A 25,407-nucleotide genomic window follows, 5' to 3' on the forward strand; every position below is an offset into this window, starting at 1 on the left:
AGAGGTCCTAGGTTTGAACACCATGGTGAGGCAATGGTGTGTCATTGTGTTTGTCCCATCATTAATTTTTCCAGTTTATTATTCATCTTCATCGTCATGTTTAACACAAATAGCAGAAAATTGACTTAAAATAACAATGAGCGTTTTGTATTTCTGCGTTCAAACGAGCACGAAACCAGCAAGTGTGCATTATCCGCATCCCTCTGACTCGTCCTGACTGAAGAAAAGAAGCTCCTTTTTCCGTTTTTTATATGTCCGTACATCTCGCACTTTTTCACTTAAAACATAAATGTATGCATTTAAGCACTCTCGCTCTGTAGGAAAAATTACTTTCTATTTAATATGTAGGCTACAAATATCGCCAATGAAACGACGATCAGCAAATGGATCTCATCTTGGAATAATGCCGTATTACTTCCTAGTTGCTCATCTAATTGATATGCAAAGGCCTCTACTCTGCCCTGATATCTCTTATTCTCCTCGTCGTCAACTGCTTTTATATGATCAATTTCATCCGGTATACAAAACGAGAAGAAATGACACAAGTACGCGCTTGAATTACCCGGCCGCCGTGAACCGGAAGTTGTTGTGCTACAGTTCGACAATCGATTGTGCCGTTCGATATGTTTTTGTTTACTCGTGGATAGCCCCTATAGACTAGATCCAATTGTATTTCCAAACGACTTTGCAGTATTGGATAGCGGAGGTTGACAAACCCTTCTATTTTTTCACCATTTCCAAAGTTGCAGGCAAGAAGAAAGGAAAAGTTTTCATGAAGAAGCCACCCCCCGTTTTGTCAATTTATGTCCTCGTCAGCCAATTTTCCACTCGCGTTTTTGTGGAGGGCGAAGAAGACACCTTAGTCACACACATTGTGTCCAAACTCTAGAGAAGGCAGCATTTAGCGAGAATCAGTTTGGCAGCAGTGCACATGTTGTCTAAAGCAGAAGCCAAATAATGGACTTTAGGAAACACAGACTTTCCGCCTCCAGTTCAAGTAGGGGGAGGGGGGACCGGTGTTGCAACACGCCTGATTTCTGTCCAGTCGTACAGGAAACCTTTTCCTGTCAACGACTCCCCTTCGCTCGCATTTCACGGACACGCAGGAAATCAGAGACCCATTCGCTTGCAACGTGCCGGTAACCATTAGTTTTTCGCCGTACTTGAATTTGATGAGGGTGCCACCTGTTTCGAAAACGACCCAAAATGAAAAATTTGGCAACGCAGAATACCACGAGAATTCCCCCTCCCCACGGCAACTAGACAAAGCCGATTGGTTCATGTGACCCTCCATGGCTTTCAACAGAAAAGACAAAAATAGAATCTCCCAAGTCCATCCTTTGGCCGGACCACTTGTAATCTTGACGGGGAATACCAAAACTGATGTTTCCCCTTCTTGTCCATCAATGGAGGTGTGGCAAATGCAGGTCCCTTCCCTTACTGAACAATGCCTCTTTGCTCCCTCCTCTCCTATGAAAAGCCTAACATTTGGAAGTTCAAGGTCGCGTGTTGAATGCAACAGCTGCGAAAGCAAGGAAAAACTCATTTTTATGGTCTAATGATTAATTTTAAATTAAATCCGTAAATGTTAGTCAGCCACTAAGAAAGCCATTTTTGGGACCTGAATTGTACTGCGCATTATATACGAGATATATTTTTTGTTGCTTTTTCCCATCCAAAACGAGGGTGCGTATTATACACGCACGCGCATTATACACGCGTAAATACGTTAATTTAATTGATTTATTTTACTTCTCGTTTCTGCTACTTTTGGCTTATTTCAAAGATGAGAATCAATGATGAGATGGAAGGACAATCACAAATACATATGAGCAGCACCCAACTCAAGTCCCATGGGTCTAGACACCAGAGCATCGATTCATTGAGTTGGTGTTTTGTTTTATGCATGGTAAGGCTAATTGGAACTGGACCTACAGTTTAAAGTGAGATCCAAACCATTGTATGTGCCTCTCCACCGGTTATCAAACCTGGGAAACCTTGGTTATATAGTGACGATGCTACCACTGCACCATCTGAGGTGGCCTAGATGCCAGAGCATTATTAGTCTGCAAAATGCAGTCCAGGGTGTACAATGTACAAGTGAGGTTGACATTTGGGTGGGTCTTACACCCCAAATATGATGACCACGCTTTCCAGAATCTACCAGTGGACATGCTGGTGCACCGCTGATGCATGATTCGGCTTTCCGTATTTCACCGGTGCGCACTAGAAGTTTCACCAGGTTAAACCATGATGACTTCATTTTACACCGGGCTCCAGAGCTGCTGTGGCTGGTAAATTAAAATGGCATCTGCTACACTGAAACTTGTTCAGTTTCATGATATGCATTCTGTAGGCAATAGTAGGTAATGTCAAGTCGATTTTGTTGCACGGAAGGCAAATAAACTGGTTGCAGGCATAAACTATCGATATTTTTAATACTATTGCTCCTTCACTTGCACGCAAAGTGTAATAAAGTATGCTGATGCATCAAAACATGCATCTTCTGCTGCAACACGCAGGAAAGCATATATTAGCAACATTAGACATTTTTACAAACAAATACTATTGAAATTCGTAGTGCACATGCAAAATAAGATGTCGCTAAGTGAAAAATATATAATATTCATGAAAAATCTTCTGTGATTTAGTCACAATCAGTGACTTTCTTCCTAATAAATGTGAATATGAACGCACACATCGAATCTAGCTTTCATTTGCTGCAGCATAAAGCTTTCCATAGTTTACCGAATTTGATGTTTTTTGGTGCACCAGTGTGATGCACGCTGGTGAATTCTGGAAAGTGTGGATAGTATACGGGGCTGACACCAAAATCAAAGATCTTAGGAAAACTTCGATGTTATCTGTTCGCGAAAAGGAATGTTCAAGCCTCTGTCTTTCTCACACTTTTTATCAGAAGAATACTTCCAAGTATTCGAGTGAAATAAAAGCAGAAAAGAAACATCCAAATCTACAGGCCAATAGGCTGTTTATGAAGAAAGAAAAAAAATGTGGATGACAAGATCATTCCTGTCATATTGCCACTGCCTAGATCTTCAGAGAATGTTGAATGAGGAAGTCACATGCTGTGTCAATACTCCCTTACAATAATACAGTAGTGTTCAAAAATTAGAAAAATTGAAGGAGGAGATTTGCACAATCAGCATAAATATTAACCAAGGAGTGAAAGTCATGTTGCGCCCATAGGCAACACTACTCTAGTGTCAAACAGACCAGTGATTGAAAGGTAAACAAAACACAGAATATCAGAACACGAGTGCCTCATTCTGTATCGAACGCTCATTGTGATCGGAGGACAATCCCTTGTAAAGTGTGCAATGTACAGTAAGAACATGGTACGAAGATGTCAGCAAAGAATCATCGGACGCTTGGAAGCAGGTCAAACGCAGACTGAAGTCACAGCAGCGTTGACTGTGGCACTCATTTCCAGGCTTTGACGATGGTTCCACGACACAGTAGATGTTCGTGGTATGAAACCGGACGATGCCTACTGTCCTCAGAACTTGCAGCCACGTCAGGGGTTAAGAGTTTCTCTCGCCAAACTGTGTACCGGAGACTCAGGACAGCTGGTCTGTATGCCAGATGTGCGGTAGTGTGTGTCCCGCTTGATCCAGTGCACAGAAGGGTCCGCTTACGGTGGAGTCAGCATCATAGGAATTGCATTATAAACGAATGGAGGAACGTGGTCTTCACAGATCAGTAAAGATTCAGTTTGCAAAGTGATTCCCATTGCAGAATTTTGATCATGATTTAATCCAAGGAATATCGTGGAAATGTATCAGTTTGGTGTAGGTGGAATACTTCATGATCAATGGACGTACGGAGCTGTGCATCTCTGCTGGAGGTACTCTTACTGCCCAGAGGCACAGAAACTAGGTATTCCAACATTATGTGCAACTTTTCAGAGGTGCAGTAGGCCCAGACTTCATCTTCATGGATGATAATACATGTGCGCACTGAACCAAATTGATGAAAGACTTTCTTGAAGGTGAAGAAATCCACCGAATGGACTGACCACCGAGGTTCCTACATAAATTCTGTAGGAGACTAGTTAGCCTGCGATCCTCCACCAAGGACATTTCCAGAGCTCTGCACTGCTCTTTGTAGGGAATGGAACCAGCTGCTTGTAGAGCTCTTGAACCACTTTGCAAACCTCTTTTTTCATTAAGGAACTTATCTTTTCTTTTCCCTTTGCACTAAAAAAAAAAAAAAAACAATTTCATGCATTCTATTCTACTGTATACCATATGAAGTTTTGATTAATTTTTACTATGTTTTATGCAGTTCTGACACTTCATTGATAAAACATTTTCTCATTTCTAAGTCATGCTTAAGTTTTGGTCACTACTGTAGTTATAAAAATTGTAATAATATTTTTTCACTTTATAATTAACAAAAAATGCCTATGGGAAAATTTGATAAACTCGTATCAGGATATGAACAGTACTTTATGTGCAGAACCTGCATGGTGGCCATCTTGGATGGTCTCCGACACATTTTCCAGCAAAACACCTGTAATAATACACACTTGTTAGTTTCCAAACGAAAGCATCCTCCATACACATGTCTTCCCCTTGAGCAAAAACCAAACAAACTTGTAAATGTTCAAAATGACTGCAGAGGCCATATACGCCAGAATAGTAGGCTTCAACAAATATCAAAGGCAGTAATTTTTCCCCTTTATATGCCAGAATGTCAAAAAAAAGTATAAAATATCACTTAAAATCCTTGAAGAAAAGGGCACAAAACCGTTTCACTGGATAAATCTCCCTAACATTGAGAGTTATAAAAAAACTAAGAAACAATTGTGTTCCTTCTCAATTCTGAACAAAAATTGTCTAGATTTCCATTGTTAGTGCATGAAGCGGCAGCCATCTTGGATTTATGACGTCTCACAGTCCATGTCACAATTGCAGGCAAAACAAGATTGTGTACCACATTTAACAACACATCACCGGTAGACATATATTCCCTTCATTCAAAACACCACGGACTATAGAAATATTGACATATGCCCCTGGATTAAAGATTGTTTCTGAGGATATGTTGTAAATTATAAAATATTGCTTGTGATTCAATAAATCCTAGCAAGGCAGTGCACCACAAAATAGTATTCAGTAAAATAATACAACAGTGTTGTGAGAACAAAGCTTTCAATTTGGTTGAGGACATTCACACCTGCAGGGGTCAAAACTACTGATTTAAGTGACCATAATTTTAAAAAAACTTACCAAATACTGACCAGTTTATTTACACTAAATTGCCATCCTATAAGTAGAAGTAGGGTATCATAAATAATGGTAATAATATTATCTGGCCTCCACCATCCCCACAGCCAGCCATCACACACCTTTTTATTCACGATTTCTGAGGATGGGTTTGTCCAAAGATGACTGAAGTGAAAGGTGTTTGCAGGCTGCTGTGATTTTTTTTTTTTTTTACTGCTGTTAAAAACAGTAGCTTGAAAGTTTCCTCATTTCATCACATTTTCTACTTTCATTGATTACTTCTGTCACAGGTAGAGTACTCTCTCTGAAAGCTTCAAGGGACAATGGTGCTGAAATCTTACAAACACGATTCAATACTGTTCTTGTCAATGCTTTTAGTTCACTGTACATCACATGCACCAAAGGCTCTTCTCTTCGGAAGAGACCAGTGAACTTTGTAAATAACTGGGCATTTGTGCAAGCTATACTTTCATTGACTCATGTTTTAAGAGATCCATTATATTTATAAACTTTGAAGATGTCACCAAAATACTTTTAGGAATAAATTCCTTAAAGTACGTTGTAACTGCTGGCCATTGTTCAATTAAGTCTATCAGCTGCATTCTCTAGTGTTGACTACCTAGAAGAAACATGTTTCAAGAAACTATGATTTAGAATGCTGAGATCTCTTTGAACTTTAGTGAAGTCTTCACATCGTGATGGCCACACATGAAAAAATCATGAAGGACAATTAAATTTAATGCGCCTGCCCCTGCAGAAAGCATTATGGACTACATGGATGTTACAAGTGCCAATATCTAGAAGAGCCAGCCTCTCTGCCAAAATAAGATAATCATTCATGAGTTTTGAGAGCCTTGTTGACATTTGGCCCATCATTACTTAAAAAAATGCAAATAGTAGTCACATCATAGAAACACTGGCTTTACTGACTATTTTTTTTAAAAAAAGTTAAACTTCATAATAGATCATAAAATAAGCTTTATATATTTTATATAATAATGCAAGTTTTAAAGAAACCTTGCACACACTGTTTTTACTCAAGTATGCTGTGCATTTTTTTTTACTAAAAATGTGACAGAAAATGAGGTAACAGACACAAACACCATTTTCCTGTAAAAGGCTTCTCACAGGGTACATGTAGTAGGCAAAAAGGTTATACAGTATTCTGTCTTCATTGCATACAGTAATTCCCCCAAACCTATTCCACAGAATTCTTACAACTCTACTAGCTGAAAAATCGTTCTATTCAGCCTACAGAAAGGAAAATTATTTGACCCGCTTATTACAAGCAAAACTTGTAGGATCTTGACACCAGTTTCAAAGATAATCAGGCAGAATGGTGTGCATTTTATGTGAACTTACTACAGCATTGTCTGTTGCAGAATAACTTATGGGATAAGATCTCTTAGCAGATGCAACAACCTTTATTGGTACCACACACAAAAAGGGGGGGGGGAGATAATCTCTCTTCAACCTCCATACATTTCTCAGCAGTGAATCTCATCCTGGGTCAACTGAAACAGCATTTAATGATTTATGCTGCTGAAAACACAATTTACAAAATTAAATAATTTTTCGATTGTGGGGCAAGACAAGAAAATAGTTTTTTTTTCTTCCCAGAACTTGTGGTGAGTTCCATTTAATATTGGACATTAATGTTATATATCATTATTTACTGTTATGTTAATTTAAGGGTTAAGATCTTTAGTTGAGTTACATGGATTTTCATTATCTGTAAGAGTATTTCTATCTTATGCTTATGAAGTGATACATTGATCAAAAAACATGTTTTCAAATTAAAGTGGTTACTTGGGGCTGTCAGCTACAAGGCCAAGGCCAAGAATTGACGACAAATCATGCAATACTGTTGGAACTCTAACAAATCAAAACTAGATAGATTGGCAGGAGTCACGCATCTGCACATTCCTCTATTCTCATGTGGCACTGATGAAATTTTCCAAAGTGTCCTCTGTCCCAACTTGTTAGGGCTCTTAGAACAAGGAAATAAAATCAATTTAAAATAACGTGAACGGTCTCTCAACATTCTTTCCTTTATTCCTGCCTTCTGCAGGTGTTTATTGAGTGGGGGTAAAAGTATGGCAATAGTCTCATGATTTCATTGAAAGCCATACAAATGTTCATACAGAAAGGAGTAGACCTAGCATAAAATCAAAGGTTTTGATTAGAAGGAATGCTTTTACTTGACATGTGTGTTTCTCCAGTAATGCATCACAATGGCACAATTTTGCATTGAATGCACTCAAAGAACATTGCTGCTTTTGCATGCTTGCGTATCTTCCATCAAATGTGATACAAGATTAAAGAGCATGCTGGGGAATAAATGTAGGTTATGAGAAGTGATTAGGGTTCAGATAAAACACAGGGATACATTAGCTTGGAATTTGCATCCAAGTTTACCAGGCTACTCAAAACAAACCAGAACACAACAACGTGGATATTTGACACCTAAGACTCAGACAGGGTGTTCAAAAAATCTCTCACACATCATTTTGCATAAACCTTTAGCAGACTTAAGCCTTGCTGGTGTATTAACCTCTACGGATGAGAACTATCCAGGTACATGTTTTCCAAATTTCTTGTGAAGAACAGTAAAAAAATTGTAGCAGGAAAACTTGTCATAGCAAGAGGAAACCATTTCCTTTTTCTTTTTTGGAATGACAGGGCTATTAGCACAAATTTAAAGAGGAAAATAGAAATAAATTTTACACAAAAATCCACATTTGAAACACCCCTGTCGCCACCATAATGGAAAAATGCGAATGAAAAATGTGGTATTAGCTGTGGGGAAGGGGGGAATAATAATCAGCACATTCAAAATTTTAGGTTTCGTTGATGAAAGCATCACAACCTCATCGGCTGTTGCATCGACATTCTTCTTTCAACAAAGTTTTGTTTAAAAAAGGCAGTGAACGTCAGATGTTCTCATTTTCCACGCGACAGCAAGTGTTTCCCGGAACTTGTCCTACGTGACTCAAAGATTCAGGTCACTGACAAGCAGGCAAACGCATTGGAAGTTTAGAGGCAATGACCACCTTCAAAAGTAGTAATATTTGCATCACTTGTGTCTTGTGTCATTTCAATTGCTTTTCTGTTCCCTCCTCAAGTTATTGTTAACTTTGGTAACAGAAAGAGATCAAAACTGCAGACATTCATGAAAGACTAAACACAAAAAGTTGACACATTGCTGCTACTCCATACCTTGTGTATAAAGCAAATCATGACAATGAAAATGGATGATGATTCAACAAAAATAGAACACGCACATATCATGCAAAAGTCATAAAATCACACAACCTAGAGCATTCTCATGTCATGGCATTATAGCACTTTACAATTACCAATAATTCCTAACATCGATCACTTTCATCAGCACATATGTGTGGTGCAAAACACTGGCTGCGAGGGATCCATCTATAAATTAATTGACCAAATAATGAATGTGCACAATGTATACGGAAAGTAGTTACAGAAAGAAAATTCTGGAAAATAGCTTCTTGGTGTGCCCTATTGGTCAATGGACCAAATTCACAGCAAATCACAACAAAAGACCACTGTCCGAGAGCATGTAACCTTCCTCCTCCAATCTTGGGAGAAGAAAAAAAATATGCAAAGCTTTAGGAAATTGTAATTCTTGGGTCAACCCCTAATTGCCACACAATGCAAACTAGATTTTGTTTTCATTATTCCATGTAAAAGTGAAAACATTTCAGCAAAAATTCATGACTAAAGATTACAGCCCAATTTTACGTTCCCACTTAATATGTTCATCCAGTCAGGTCCCGGCAAAAGGCCATGTTAAATAATATGTTCACCTCAATCTTACGTTCGTTCTAACTCCCATTTCCTGCTTTATACGTTTTCAGAGACGTGACTTAAAATTTGGCAGAAACCGGTTCTGTTGACCATGCGAGTTCTCCCTCCCTTTTCTTGCTTTCCAAGCAGTTTCATTCACCACGCAACCTTGAACTTCCAGATTTTAGGCTATCATGCGAGAGGAGGGAGTAAAGAGGCATGGTACAGTGAAAGGTGGGGGGGGGGGGGAGTGCACAGCTTGCATTTGTGGCACCTTCCTTGACAACCTTGACAGACAGGATGGGAAAATGACACTTCTTGCATTCCTGGTAAAGATACAATGGGCCAATTCTTGTCTCAGGATCAGACAACAAGCACACTGTTGCCAGACTGATTCCCATTAAATGGTGCCTGCCTTAGAATTTGGACAACGAACGTCCACCCTCCCCACTACCCAGTGGAAAATTGACAACAGGACTATCATCACTTGCTTCTTTGCCCACACAGATTTACGGAATCCTTCCTAATTGACAAGAACAAAAAAGAAAAGCGAGAAGGGGGCTTGTTTCAGAAAACTTTTCCATCTTGTGTGCTGCATTGGAATAGAAAAAAAAAAAATAAGAAGGGTTTGCCAACCTCCGATACTGAATAAGAACTGAACTTCTTTAATGGAAAGTCATTTAGATTCCAAAGGAAATACGATTGGATCTAGTCTATATTTCACTGTTCTGGCGTTTTTTAAGTGAAAATTTTGCATGGAAAATAAAATGTGTTGGCAATGCATTTTATGTTATTCGATAGATAATTATGTGCTCTACAAAATAGTGTATTTAGTTTTTTTATGCTGATATACTTTTTGTTCTTTTCAGGTCATTAAAATGGAGTGTAAAGTCGACAAAAAAGAGCATTTTCGACACCTTCTGCTTTTTGCATTTAATCGAGGTGCCAAAGCCACAGAAGCTGCTTGAGAGATTTGTGACGTGTATGGCGGTAACAATTCGGTAGAGGAATCGCTGCTTGTGTCCATGAGTTGACCAATGATGGGCAAGCAAACCGGCCGAGATCGTGGCTCGTTGATTTTTGTGGTTGTCGTTCAAAGCATGCGGAATCCATGCACCCAACTTTTGAACCTCTCCCACTGAGTGAAAGTGACGCTCTATGGTACTGTGGGAGCATTCCATTATCTCTGCCAATTCCCTCATCCTTTGGTGTGGATCTTCGTGAAAAAGCTGATTCAGTCGCTCCTCATCGAACTGAACGGAGCGTCCGGTGCGATGCATGTCTTTGAGGTTGAAATTGCAGTCTTTGAATCGCTTAAACCAATTTTGAGCCGTCCTAAGAGGCATCGCTTCTTCGCCATACACTTCACAAATCTCTTGAGCAGCTTCTGTGGTTTTGGCATCTCGATTAAACGCAAAAAGCAGAAGGTGTCGAAAATGTTCTTTTTTGTCGACTTGACATTCCATTTTAATGACCAGAAAAGAAAAAGTATATCAGCATAAAGAAACTAAAAACACTATTTTGTACAGCACATAATTCTCGATCGAATAACATAAACCGCATTGCCAACACATTTTATTTTTCACGCAAAATTTTCACTTAAAAAAAAATACCAGAACTTATGGGCCAACCCAATATTTTTAATCTGAAGTTTTTTCATGAATGCTAATGTCATTTCATCAACACAATGAAGCAGAAGCGAACTTTATTGTTTCTTTCTATGGGTAGATGAGCGATATTTTACTCACTGATGGAAAAATATTCTTGTCAACTCAATTGTTTGGGGGAAGGGACGGCGAAGTTCACACACATGTATTTTTCTGTGTGCGGCAGAGAATGGCATCTTTTATGCACATTACGTGACTCGCGTGTTGTAAATGACAGGGCCAGGAAAAATGAGTGAATAAAAGAGGCATGTGGCAATAGTTTCTGAGAGCAGCCAAAGTTAGTGCACATCTAAATGCCATTAACATGAGGGTGGTCTAAGCTACCACATGAAGTGGCTCTGGAGCTCACCCAGCCTAAAATAAATTTGTACCACCTTAGGCCGCGGTGGCTCAGTCGGTAACGCGTCTGACTACCATGCTCAAGGTCCCGGGTTCGATCCTCGGCCGGTTCAAATCCGGGAACTTTTCTAACGGTGGAAGCGGCCCCGGCGCCCACCCAGCGTCGAATAACATGGGTACCTGGGGGAAACCCTGGGGGGTAAAGGCGGTCAGGGGCGTGATGCTGATCACATCACCCCCACTCACGACCGGATCAAGAAAGTGTGGGGCGTTACCCCCACACCCCCTATACGCCTTCATGGCGTGGTGCTATGCACAGGGGAACACTTTACCTTTTTTTTTTTACCACCTTAGGGGGTAAAGGTTGCCCAAGTGTGGTGCTGATGACATCAACTCCAAATTGGCAGAGATCGAAGGGTATGTGAGGTAAAGACCGCCGGAGCATGGTGCTGATCACATGATTTCCGACATCCCCTATACCGTATTTACTCATGTACAATGCGCACTTTTTTCCAAAACTTTTGCACACAAAAAGTGTGGTGCGTATTATGCACGGAATTTTTTTTTTTTTGTATTTACGGAACCCCATCATGTAATATATCATTGTAAAGCTTGAATTCTGTAGTTTCTGAATATGCCACCAGTATTCCATTCAATATGGCGACACTAATGTGCAATGCAGTTGACATAAGCTCATCACAAAATGAAGGAACATTCTGATTTCTGTGGTACTTTAGATGAAAGAAAAGCTGAGAAAGAAAATAATAATTAAAATGTATAACTGTCCAAATAATATGACTTATAAGAGTGTAAATCCCTTAATGAAAGAAATCTTGTTATGATAACTGCTAATTTGAGGTTACGAATGTAAGATTTTTTTTTTAAAAAAAAAAGTAGAGAGAAAATTAGCAAAACCACGCATTCAAGTTTAAAGGCCATTTTCCATGATTTTTCACTTTTTAATCTTATGTTCTACGACAAGAAAAGCAGTGCTGTTCTGGTAGCATGCACCTCCCATCACATGGAAGGATTAGGAAACATGAGCAGCAGACACACTGCGAGAGTTGAAGGAAATGCACATTATGCTAAGAATGATATAATCGTCCTTTTCTTCTGAACCATTCACATGCTGATAAAAAATCACGCAATATTAAAATGTTGACAGAAAAGACACAAAAAAAAAAGAAAAGAAAGTACGTTATTTCCGGGAATACTATTGGTGGAAGGGGTGTTTGCCCTCCACAAGACTTCTAATTCAAATAATAAATGTAAATAGTCAGTGGCATGGCTGGGGGGGTGGGTATGATGTTTTTTCGTCTGTCACTTGACTGGGAATGTCATGTCGTTTCACTGTACTCTGGTCACAGGTTTCCACAAATACACTTTTCATTTTTCATGATGTCTATACCCCGTTTTCTTTCTCTATAGTGCAGGAGGCCTTAGAAAGAGCGTTTCGTGGGCTAACAGCAGACGTGGCTCGCACACTATTGCCGATAATCTTGTGTCGTCTGCTCCTCAGCCGAACAAACAGGCCGAGGTAGCAAGAGGCAGAGGTCACTCACCCTTCCAGAAGGGTGTAGCGAGCTAACTGTGGCAACCGGGCTCGCTCATTCGCGGACCTGATTGGTTCTCACAGACACCCCCCCATATTGTCATCTGATGTAAGCCCACGAAGCAATCTTTCTAAGACCTCCTGCACTATAATACCCGGTACTGTGGGTGTTTCCAAACTTTTTTTGATGTGTGTATATTTACGTACACATACATAGAGGAACTCTGTACGTTTTCCAGAGGCCTGTCATAAAAAAAATACAAAAAAGCATATGGGAGGGGTGAAACTCAAGTAAGAAAAACTACTACAGAATAGACTTTTGAGGGATATAACGCATTAAATGATAATTTAACGAGAAAGAAGCAAGATTATGAATTTATAAAGAAAAAAGCAACACATGCTGTGAAAATCAGCGGCAGATTAAGTGGGTAGGGTAGGGGCGGTGGATGATTGCTTCAAACTGCCACCTATTAGGTTCAATTTATGCATCACATTGTTCGAAATCTCAGTTTACTCTGCAAAGAGGAATTACCTCCTGTTTTTAGAAGCATCTTGTAATTGGGGGGATCATTTATAGTTGGATGTCAGGTGGGGATCGTATATATATATACACAATGTGGTCAAAGTGTCCTGGATTCAGTTACAGTGGAGACATGTAGAATGGTTCAGATCATGCTTTAAACTGGATGTTATACAGTCACTAATAGCTCAACAGCATAAATGTTAGTGAAACTTTCACATTTTTAGATGTCACAATAAGGAGATTGTTATTTATGCTCACATTAATCTATTGTTTAGCAGTATTGTGAAGGACAAACACCCCTTCTAACAATAGTTTCCCCATAAAAATAATGTTTTTGCATTGGTCTTGCCATTCATTCCTACACTTCACATTGCAAGATTTACTGTATTTACAGCATATGAATGGTTCCAAAGAAAAAGGAATGATTATCTTATACATAGCATTGTGTGCATTTCTTTCCTGTACTGCTGTGTGTATCAAGATAATTATTATTGTATCAGTCGCAAGTTAGACTAAAGGTTTTGTTCATCAGAAGGCATAACACACACACACAAAGTAAGTGTATTTTTAACTCCTCACTTAGTGACTGGTGCTCATATTTAGTAATTGTCAAAGCATCTATACAAAACAATGCAGTTTCTACCCTTTGTGATGGATGTATCATTGCCTTGTAACCACAAATGCTTTATATTAAGTCTTTTGCAGGGACCTGGATGACAACATATTGTGGAAGGTAAGATCGAGGTGAATGTCTTATTATTAACAGTCTTCTGCAGGGATGTGGATCACTGAACGTATTGTGGGTACGTAAGATAGGGGTTCCACTGTATGCACACAAAATACTTAACCTTCATGCAATACATACGCTGCTATAGATTTACACCTCTCTTCCTCTAAAGGTTAATAATGCACTACTATCTTCAGTGTGCATCTATACACCAACCAGAACGATCACTTGTTGCTAAATAAGAAATAAACTCACTTCTTCATGTAGTCTTTAAGATAAGATGTGTAGGACTTCTTGTCACCAAATGCAAAGGTTTCCATGAGTCTGTGATTTAGAACTATATCTACACCAGATTCCACTGCTTCATCTGTATCATCTCCACCTTCTTCAGCAGATGGGTTGAACCCTTCCAACATGATTTCTCCCTGCTTTCTGGTTACAAGCTGCAATGAAAAACAACCATTTCTCAGAAAGAAGCAACAAAGATCTATCAGCACAATGCTGTACATCTCCTCGCGCGGAGACGCCAGAGTGTCTATCATCTGAAACGAGGTAGCTTGGGTATTCCCTGGCCCCTTTCTGGTATGAGCAAATGATTATTCAGAACAAGCTACAACAGTTCAAGTTTGTGTGGTGAGAAGTTATTAGTGACATTTTCTGCACAGTCTCTCTCAGATTACGCGTTACAAAATCGTGCATACAACATGTTATAAAACAAAAGTTCATTTGTGCCCAAAACAAATGTGTTTTATCCAACTAAAAATGTAAGTTTTTGTTGTGTATTGCTCGACTTTTGTATTTTTATTAAATATGTAGGTTTTGTATTTTAGAACACAATGAATATTTGTTGCATTTGTGCCCAGAATAAATAATGTGTTTTATCCAACTAAAAATGTAAGTTTTTGTTGTGTATTACTCGAGTTTTGTATTTTTATTAAAGATGTAGGTTTTGTATTTTTAAAAAATATATTGGTTTAAAAACCAATCATGTTCACGATGCGGTTCATCTCAACCACAATAATACTAAAAAAATGTGTTTTCAATTCAGGTTATCGCGTGTCAGATGCTACGTGAGCATCGGTGTTAGGAAAATTGGCACGAGCAAGGGAGGGTTAAAAGTTTTTCTTTCATTTTTTAAAAAATAAAAGTAAGGCATCCTGGAATGCCCAATGTTGGAGTGAAGCAATATTTATGATCTTGAATGTGTTTTCATAACCTCTTCTGATGGAGTTAGAGTGGGACCACAGACAAAAGAAGCTTGCGTCATGTGGTTGGCTGGTTGGTGTTTTAAGTCCACACTTTATGCACAGTAAGGCTAATCGAGACTGCACACAGTTGGGATCCGAACAACTATGAGCCTCCACCAGGTTTCAAACCCGGGGACCACCCTTGTGTCATGTGCATTGTACTCTAATGTGGAGGGAAGACATGTGAAGGCTTCTGGCCAAAGGTTCATTCGCTACACCTGATATGCAATCCATACTATCACCTTCCACGTTCTATAGTATTCTACAATACACTCCTCCAAAATTTCATCTCCACTGCCTGCAACTTTCGTTTCTCTCCCTCTACCATTGTACAAGTATGGAGCAGAGACTTGGGACAATGACAAGAGGAAAAAGAAAGATGCAGGCAGTGGAGATAAAAAAGGAATAAGTATGTACAAAAGACAGTGAGGGGTGGTGAAGCTTCAGGACAGAATAGATCAGGCACAGATGAGATGGTTCAGACACGTGAAAAGGATGGATGCAGAAAGACTGCCAGTAAGAGCTAACAATGCACAAGGAGTGGGAATAAGGCATGAGGGGAGAGAAAGATGTCCATGGAATGAGTAGATAGTGGAGAGTTAGGAGAAGAGGAACTTGGATGCAAACATTTTCAGACAGAAGTTTACAATAGTAATTAATCTGTAATTCAAAATAAGCTTATGCCTGAAGCCAATATCTTCAAAGCAGCTTGTGTCATGGAAGTTGTAATTATTGTTGTCTATTACTTGTAATTGTTATTATAGACAGGCAGAAGCATAATCAGTCCTTCAGATTACTTCATTAGGGCTCATTGACCAATTGCATGAATCTTCAGACTACTTTATATTTTTTGAAATTCCCAGAGATATCCAGGTTCTCCAGGTGCGGTAACCTTCCACATTATGCAAGCAAATATGAAAAGCATTAAATTCCGAGAAAACAAAAATATACCTACTTTCCTTTTACAAAACTTAAAATCCATGCTCACTAAGGAACACATACATGGAAGCATATTGCCCAGGCAGGGGAGGGAAAAAATGAGTAGTAAAGTGCTTCAATATGTGCTTGTGGTTTGGTCAATTGGTCACTTTATGCACATATGCAAATTGGCTTTGGAACATCCACAAAAAGTAACAAAATTTGGCAAGTCTGGCAAGTAGACTATATTGATGAGTTTATCACTCACCTTTCCATATACCTCATACACTACATCATCCACTATTTTCATCTTATATGAGTCAGAAAACATTTCATCACCTGAAAAAAAAAAAAGGCAAGCGGTAAGTTTGAAGTCCAACATTTACATAGAAAAAAATTATGCAAAATTATTCTATTGGTCTTTATAACAATCTAAGACAGTGGTTCCCAAACTTTGGTCCACATACCCCCAGGGGAACATGAACGACTTGAAGGAGGTACGCAATCAGCTAAGAGAAAAGTCTAGAATACACACACGACATTTGTCTTGCAGGTGTGTAGAGCAGACTTCATAGCTTTAACACAACAGAAAAATAAGCTGATTTTGTCACGGAATCTCTATCTCTGCTGAATCTCCACTTGAAAGTTTAAAGTGCACAAGATCCAGGTAACTGAGCCAGGCTATGCAGGCACATCCTTCTCACTAGCAATATTTACAATATTTTAGAATAAAAGCTCCAAAAAGTATGCTTGGCAGTTTGTTTACAAACTTATTTTGGTTTTCCTTCTTTTTTTCTTCTTCAAAAACTCTGGATGAAAAGTATTAAAGTGTTTAACTTCTTAGCATACATGACATTTTTATTTTTGGTTCTATCATAGATTGTAAACGAGGGACCAAACAAAATAATAAACGAAAAACCTAATGTTTATTTGTTTACAATCTTGCCACACAGCCCAAATGGCATTTATCTCTATTGCAGATACACACCTTCAACATTTGTGGAGCGACTAGCTCAGCTGCATTTGCAATGCTTTCCCATTTCACTATCTTCCCCACTTTATAAACAGTGAGCATTTACTCTCGATCCTTGTAAGCACAACACTTTGTACATATGTGATATTGCTAATAGTTTGCAGACTCCAGCCATGCAGGCGACAGGAACTTGTACACCAGCTCTTTCTATGGTGAAGGATCAAAGAGGGGACAGAAAAAGAAAACTGCCATAGACCTCCACAACAGACTTGCTAGCTGGCTGTTCACAGAATCAGAGATTTTCGTAAACATTTCTCAAGGGATTTCCAGTCTTCATAGTTGCAAATTCACTACCATGTGCAGGACATAACTGCTACCGATCATTTCATTTGATGAACCAATCAAATGGAAAATAATAATAATAAAAAAAAGTCTGATAGAATGAACTTTTTCACAATAGCCCCTTCTAGTTGGCTGCACATTTTGACACACTGTGCAGTGAAGGTGTATCCAGTGTCAGGGTGGTGCAAGGAAATGACATTCAACCAACTAGACGGAAAGCAGTGTTGAAGTTCAGAAGATTCAACAAATGCCTGTCTGCTTCTTTAAACAATCATTTGATTAGTTAGCATGCACCAAGTGCTCATACACCACACTTGCACCAGTCCGGACGGTAGTGAAGACACCAAATATACTACTTTACTCGAAATCAATGAACTAGACAACTCTTGTGTTGCACCGTGCAGTCGAAGCGAGTCAAAAAGTGCAGCCACCTAGATGGGGCTAATATTATGAAAACAAGAGCAGTCACGTAGGTATACCCTTCAAATGATGTAAATTATTGCAGAGAGAACAGTCATGGTGTTCTGTGGAATGTTGCAATAATGAAACATGGTGTTGCATGCAATGTTGCAATAGTAGCCCCCTCTAGTTCGCTGCATTTTCACTCTCTTTGCACCGAAGCATCTAGTTGGTTATACGGTGCAAAACCGGGTCGTCTACTTCGTTGAATTAGTCAAGTAGTGTATTTGGTGTCTGCACCATTTGCACTACGTTCTACGTTCTATGTATGGTCACGTGGCGAGTGCTAACTAATCAAATGAACGTTTAAAGCAGCAGACAGGCATTTGTTGAATCTTCTGAACTTGAACACCGCTTTCAGTCTACTTGGTTGAACGCCATTTCCTTGCACCACTCTGATACTGGAATACACCTGCACTACAAAAGATACTGGAATACACCTGCACTACAAAAGAATGTCAAGAACTGCAGCCAACTACAAGCCTAGTGAAACACTGTGTTGCATGCAATGTTGCAATGATAAAGCATGATGTTGCAATAATGAAACCAGGGTCATTTCCATGATACTAAACCGACTACATAGGATTACCAGACTCACCTTAGCAGTGTTAGTTACTTCATATTTTCTTACAACAAATTTCAATGCCACTGTTATTTTATTACTATATGAGGGGAAACCCTTTTCTCAATTTCGCTGAAAATGGTGTTCAATCTGATCTTAATTTGAACTTTGTTCAAATGTCACACTGTCGACTATAAGGATAAATACTGAAAGCTGCAACTACACTGTTCAGGCACTCCACAGAAAACAAAAAAAGGTTAGAAACAAAATCAAATTATGAAGATACTTTCGGAACATAGGCGCCGAATTTAGAAACTTCATTACAGACCGTTTTCAACAATATGTTTGAATCTGACAACATTCAGCTGTCACAAATTTAAACAACAAATTATTGTAAACAACTCTTTCCCACGCTTTGTCTCTTTTTGTAGTCTAATTCGGAAAACAAAAATTCACTCTGGTGGCTAAAACTTTATTTTATTCTTATCAGAGCTATTGCCAACATGACCCGAGTAAAGTTCAACAGCTTATGCGCTATTTCCGTAACACCGGAACTTACTACCATTATAAAATCTTGCTTAAAACTATGCCATGCATTCGGAGATTCGTTCACGTCTAAACATAACACAATTACTATTCTCAAAATATTTGAAGCATTCATATGTATCCCATAAGTATCGTGGGAAAATCATTTGTTGCACCACACGTTGTATGACACGCCAATATGCAGGACGTCACATTCATAAATGTCAATCGCAATATTCACGTTTCACTTATTCCATTGTATCTTTAAAACACACTTTTAAACACATCACACAATCAACAATCAAACTTACCGGTAAAAAGATCCTTATAAATCCTCATTGTGGAAGATGGGAAAAGATTTCCACGACTTGTTTTTACTGTAGGCAGAACACACCCAACGAGAGGTTCTGAAAGGAAGAAGGACGCCTACGGCGCATGCGTTACCGGAAGCTCGGTGTCCTCATAAGATTGCCAGATCTACTGCTATCCTAACCGGTAATAGCCAGAGAACCCTAACAAATTTTGGAAAATGAATTAAAATTTTTATTTTACTTGAAAACGAGAAATGTCAGCACTATTATATTCTACGTTAGAAGTATAGTTTTATCTCTCTTGTTTGAAATTATCATCTGTGGGAATGCAGTGCCTGCAGTTATGGGGGATTCCTGAGTAATGATCGATCAGACAATAACATTTCCACTCAATTTATTTTACAACAATTTTAAAAACTACACCCCAGAAAAATGGCCCCTGCAAGTTCTCGCGTTTCTCTGCGTTCAAATTAAGGTAAAAACGAGACTTCCGAAGTTGAGAGGCTAGCGTTGCGCTGAAAACACGCCCCGCCACGTCACGACTTAGAGAGAGCTCGTTTGTCGTCTGCTTCGAGCGTCCAGTTTACCAGGGGTAGCCCACGGTAAGCGAACACGTGCAGCAGTTTTACAAATCTGTACAGATTTAAATAATGGAAGAAGGAGCGATAGTGGAAAGAAAAACTATGCTTTGTAATGATCATTCTTCTATGAAATATCCCTGCTGCTCACGTGCAAGATACATGAAAGGGTTCTGCTGCGTGCGTGTTCTTAGAATGCGAAAAATATTGCTTGTAAAATTTGTTGCTGACCAAACTTTCAAAAATATACGTATTTTAAACTTATATCTATCGCAATTTACCGTAAATTATGTAGTGCAAAATAAGAATTTTCTCATTCTTCACTTTATTTATAAAACCTGTTTTACTTTCTTTTCCATGAAGCAATTCCAGTTTGTGTTTCATTTCTGTTGCGTAAATTATGATCAAATATTTTTGTGCAGATAAGAGAAAATACACTAAGAAGATTACATCAGTTGCACAGTATATATCAATACTTAGTTCATGAATAATTATTACAAGGAAATAATGTGTATAACCATGGGCATATTTAAGGGGGGTTTAACGGGTCCCCTCCCCTATTGGTTCAGTAAAGTTACCACATTACCTGTTCTATCTGCTTGTTCATAAAAAATTCTTCGGACTTATTACATTCTCTGAAATTAGAGACGTAAGACGGGATACGGATGGGAAGGAAATTACGTAATTCCACACACTAGATGGGACTTCAGACCAAATGTCTGCAATTTCCTAATAGTTTCGGAATTCCTGCGATAAGAAATTGCATTGAGACTGTCAAATCAGTTATTTTTTCCTCCTCGAGTCATCTTCAACAAGCTTCCGGCCAGCAGTGTCCTGGATTTTCACTTACGAAATAAAGCAACCCTAAACATACCAAAAGTTGAATCCCCCTTACGTGAACTATATATACGCCTATGTGTATAACATTATATCCCATACTGAAATGGTACGATATGTTTTGAATTTTCCACTGCGAAAAAAGCCGTCGCTTCTCTTTACCCCGAACGCATTAATTAGTTGGTTAACAACCTCACTACTAAGGATCCTATCGAGACGAGAAATGGCAGCCTTGGTCTCGTTCTCGTTGAGAGTTGTAAATGTCTGTCTCGTGTTTATTTGTAAATGTCTAATTGACAGTCTCGCCTCGATTTATAAACATCCGTCGCGGTTTCGGAGGGCAATTCTCGTCTCAAGTCAGAACTAAGGCTGTTCACGTTTTCAAGCATTGACTGTTACAAGTTTTGCTTTGTTACCCTAATGGGAAAACCCTCTACCGAGTGGCTGAATTATAGTAAATACTGCTATACTGCTAGGGCATAATTCATCTCCAAGAAATGGAGCACAGATTTTTGCACTGGAAGTTACAAGATACTTGTTTTACACAGTAAGAAGTGACTTTGCTGTCGTTTCCGCTGCTCATGCTAAATTGACGTGACGAGCAGAAGCCCTGCCTGCACGCATTTCTAAGTGATGACGTCAGAGGACCTCGTGTCTGTGGAGAGGAAGTTTTCAAATCCGTGACGTAGGAGGTGTATTTCAGCAGCCGCTTCGGTGTGTAATCTCCGTGCCACTTAAAAGTGAGTCCTCAGTGATCAATTGATTTTTTTGAACCGAAGCGACACGACAAGCTGCACGTGTCGCTCAGATTCCCAATGGGGTGTATTGTGCAGCCTGAGACTTGATTTCCCATGAGCGGTAAATGCTTATTTATAGACTAAACGGGCCTGTGTCGCTTGTCACTTCGGCACGAACCACTGCTGTTGTGTGTCGCTTCGGTTTGAAACCTCACGACAACACAATATGCAGATAAACGATAAACATGCTCATGGACGTCCGCAGGATTTTTTCCAGGGAGGGGTAAGGAAGGTATTTTTTTCAGGGGGCAAACGAAGGCAAATTTTCCTCAAAAATAGTGTTGTTCCCTAAAAAACATTGCTTAAATTTGAATTTATGTTGTTCATGGAATAATTAATATTTGGACCTAAAAGGGATGAGGAGACAGGTGAGTGGAGAAGGTTACATAATTTAGAACTACATAATTTATATTCATGTCCAGATATTATTAGAATAATTAAATCAAGAAGACTTAGGTGGGCAGGCCATGTGGCACGAATGGGAGAGGAAAGAGGAGTTTACAGGAGTCTTGTTGGGAAACCTGATGGTAAGAGACCTGTAGGAAGGCCAAGACGAAGATGGAGGGACAACGTTGAGATGGACCTAAGGGAAATCGGTAGATCTTGCTCAAGATAGGGAAACATGGAAGGCCTGTCTGTGTTGCTGCAGCCATGAACCATCGGGTTTAAGAAGGCTAGAGAGTTAGTTAGTTAGTATGGAATAATTAACACATGTTATTGTGGCTAAAATGAAATTATATGTGTGAAATACATATTTTTTGGTTAACTTTCATTTTCCAGGACGCCACGGCCCCCCTTGCCCCCCCTTCCGGACGCCCATGAACATGCTTGCAACAAAATGCAAGTCATACAAATTCTTTCCAGGTACCAATCCTTTCTTCATTCTGCTTGTATCAACAGGTTCCGTCTCTCTACGTCCTTCGGAAACCTACGAAGTGATACCATATGGTGATACTTCTTGACTCAATAAATTGGTTCCTGATCGAACTGTACAATCGTACAATCACATCCTACACAGCTAACACACTATTTCCTTGTAAAACAATCTGCACTTTGCCCTTTCATATTAACGTCCATAGCACCGTAAGCGTAACCGGATGTTCGAGGGGTAACAGACGAGTGCGCATGCTCCGCAGTAGCTCCACCTTTAACACCGTCTAATATGATTATAAATAGCATTAAATAGTTCCAACTTTTAAATGTAGTCAACACATGTCCGTTAGACAATTATAATTTTCGATACACGTAAAATATTTTCATTTGATTTGATGAAGTGCCGTCTGCAGAACCTACTTCCTCGTGTTTGTGTCCAACATTTTCGCTTTACTGCCTAAATCCACTGATCTTTCAATATCGGGTCTGTCTGAAAACGATGCGTAGATACCTAAGAACAATTACACTGGTCTGCAAAAAAAAATAATTTTCGAGCCCTGACACCATTCCTGCTGATTCTTATGTAAAATGACCTCCTGAATCCGAATATGACCCCCGTTTTCCCCCATCAGCTACCGTTTTCGGGGAAAGCCCCCCACCTATTGTTATCAGTTTTCGATAATTTGGAGGGATGAATAGGATTATTTTAGCCTTTACATTTCTTCTGAGGGGCTAGAGAGGTGAAAAGTTCTAAAACATGAACATTTGTAGCAAGGAGTTAGATTTGGAGGGTATTTGCCCCCTTAATTTGTAAAAAAAAATCATTAAAAATGATCAATTTTTTCAGTTTTTTCGCAATTTTTTCACTTATTTTCTACATATTCTAGCTTCCAGCCCCCTCATCCTCCCCCAAACACCCCCAAATAATAAAAATATATAGCAACAATACTAAAAATATATAGCAACAATAATAAAAATATATAGCAACAGTTCGGAAGATTCACTGTACCATGCTGGCGCTCTCAATACCTCGCGGGAACAGGTTTGCATAGGAATTTTCATGCTTTGACAAGTTTAAACTTGCATTGCTCTTGCCACTATAGTCATGCACTGTAATCCTTATCTTCCCTCGGTATAGGTGAAAGCTCAGGAGTAGGACCCCGAATGAAGGGAGACGGAGGGACGGGGAAGGTCGGCTCAAAGGTACCTGTAAATCAATGCCATTTGCTGTGCTCATGGTTTGGAGGGAACCTCGCTGTCATCTCACAGATTGTTACTTTTGTATGACTTCCATCGTCGAGTTATCTAGCAAATGTAAGCATACAATTCAGTATCCTAATATCCCTTCAGCTCTAAGACCAGTTCCTCACAACGAATCTTTGCCAATCCCAGTGCCCCCAAAAACCTATACTCTAGAGCCAGAAACGGATTTGAAAGACTTTGAGCCACAGCCTGGACCATCAAATGATACGTCCACCGATGATGAAGAGTGTTCTGCTTATTCAGCTCATCGACAACCTCACCTCATTACTCAGTCGGAATTGAATGATCTCGTCAGGGATTTGGAGTTACCTAAGAGTAAGTCTCCACTTCTTGGATCTCGACTTCAGCAGTGGAATCTCTTAGAAAAGGGCGTAAAAATCTCTTCTTACAGGACCAGGCAGTCAACCCTAAAATTACTTTTTTCGGATGAAAGCTTAGTGTTCTGCCCTAATTCAAATGCATTGATGATAGAACTGAAGATGGAAAGAGACCCAGACAAATGGAGACTGTTTATAGACTCATCAAAGACAAGCTTGAAAGTTGTCCCGTTGGCCAATGGGAATTAGTTATCCTCAGTCCCGGTTGCATACTCTGTGGATATGAAGGAGACGTACGAAAACATCAGCCGAATCCTTGATAGAATCAGTTATCATGATTATAATTGGAAACTTTGCGCTGACTTAAAAGTTGTTGCTCTACTCACGGGCCTGCAATCAGGCTTCACAAAATACTGCTGCTTCCTATGCGAATGGGATAGCCGAGCCCGAGACAAACATTACATCGTACGGAACTGGCCTCTGCCAGAAAGTTTTACTCACGGTCAGAAAAACGGTGCCGCCACATGCGTGTACGTCCATCATGATGTTGTATACAGAAGCGGGATTCATTATATTAAAGAGGAAATAAAAAGTAGGCTTAATTGAGGATTAAGTGTCAACTTCAGTGGCTGAGTGGATTGAGGGTTGGACTCAAAATCTTGCCACTGTAGGTTCCATTTCAAGCCCAAGCCAGGAAAAAGGGGGTTTTCTTTGTCAGTGTCCCTTCATCAATTTTATCCATTCATCATTCATCTTCATCATTAAAATTAGCCAAAACTATCAGAAAAGCGATGTAATGGGTTGTAATCATGTTTTTTTTTCAAATTTATTTGAGGCGAAAGAAAACTACAACAAATTAATCAATAATATATTCTCCATTGTTGTTTACAACTTCCTCCCATTGGTCAATAAGTTTTTCGATGCCTTGGCGATAGAAACCTCCTGGTGTTGACGCAAAGAATTTGTACAACCAAGCCCTCAATTCCACATCATTATTGAACAATACACCGTGCAAAGCAAATTATTAATCATAACACTATTCATTACATAGTACTTCATTGAGTAACTTTTTTCCTTTCTTGCGCATCAACAATTTTGTTTTTAATGTTTTGTTTACATTATATCATATTTGCTTTAACATTGGTAAACCTTTATATATATATATATATATATATATATATATATATATATTTATTTTGACCCAGGTTCCGATTGTGTAATTTTTATATCAACTTGATGCACACTTGTATTTTGTATGAATTGAATTTTTTTCACATCTATAAGTACATATAGAACATTTTTTTCTGCTTACCTACTGCTTTTGTCGGGCAGAATTATTTTTTCCATCTCATTCCTGTTAATAATGATTTGTGTGTGTGTGTGTGTGTGTTTGTGTTTGTGTTTGTGTTTTTGTTTGTTTGTTTGTGTTTGTTTATATTGCGTAGTAGTTGTAGTGTGTGTATGTTTATATCGTGTTATAGTTGTGATGTGTTTGTGTGTGTCTTGTGTAGTAGTTATGCTGTCTGATGTGTTTG

The 25,407-nt window shown here is 39.1% G+C and overlaps 1 protein-coding gene across 1 annotated transcript in view; it reads right to left on the bottom strand.

Moving 5' to 3' along the window:
* Tctp (translationally controlled tumor protein) overlaps positions 1-19,346 on the bottom strand; it is a 41,594-nt gene extending 22,248 nt beyond the window's left edge. Inside the window, exons 1-3 of the mRNA XM_083122696.1 lie at positions 19,208-19,346; positions 16,304-16,374; positions 14,126-14,313 (exon numbers count right to left, since the gene is read on the bottom strand). Coding sequence (XP_082978822.1) covers positions 14,126-14,313; positions 16,304-16,374; positions 19,208-19,235 — 287 coding nt within the window. The 5' untranslated portion in view covers positions 19,236-19,346. The remainder of the gene's footprint in view (positions 1-14,125; positions 14,314-16,303; positions 16,375-19,207) is intronic.
* Positions 19,347-25,407: the final 6,061 nt, after the last annotated feature.

Source organism: Lepisma saccharinum, chromosome 5 (genome assembly GCF_977018435.1).
Source record: "Lepisma saccharinum chromosome 5, izLepSacc3.1, whole genome shotgun sequence".
NCBI classification, from domain to species: domain Eukaryota; kingdom Metazoa; phylum Arthropoda; class Insecta; order Zygentoma; family Lepismatidae; genus Lepisma; species Lepisma saccharinum.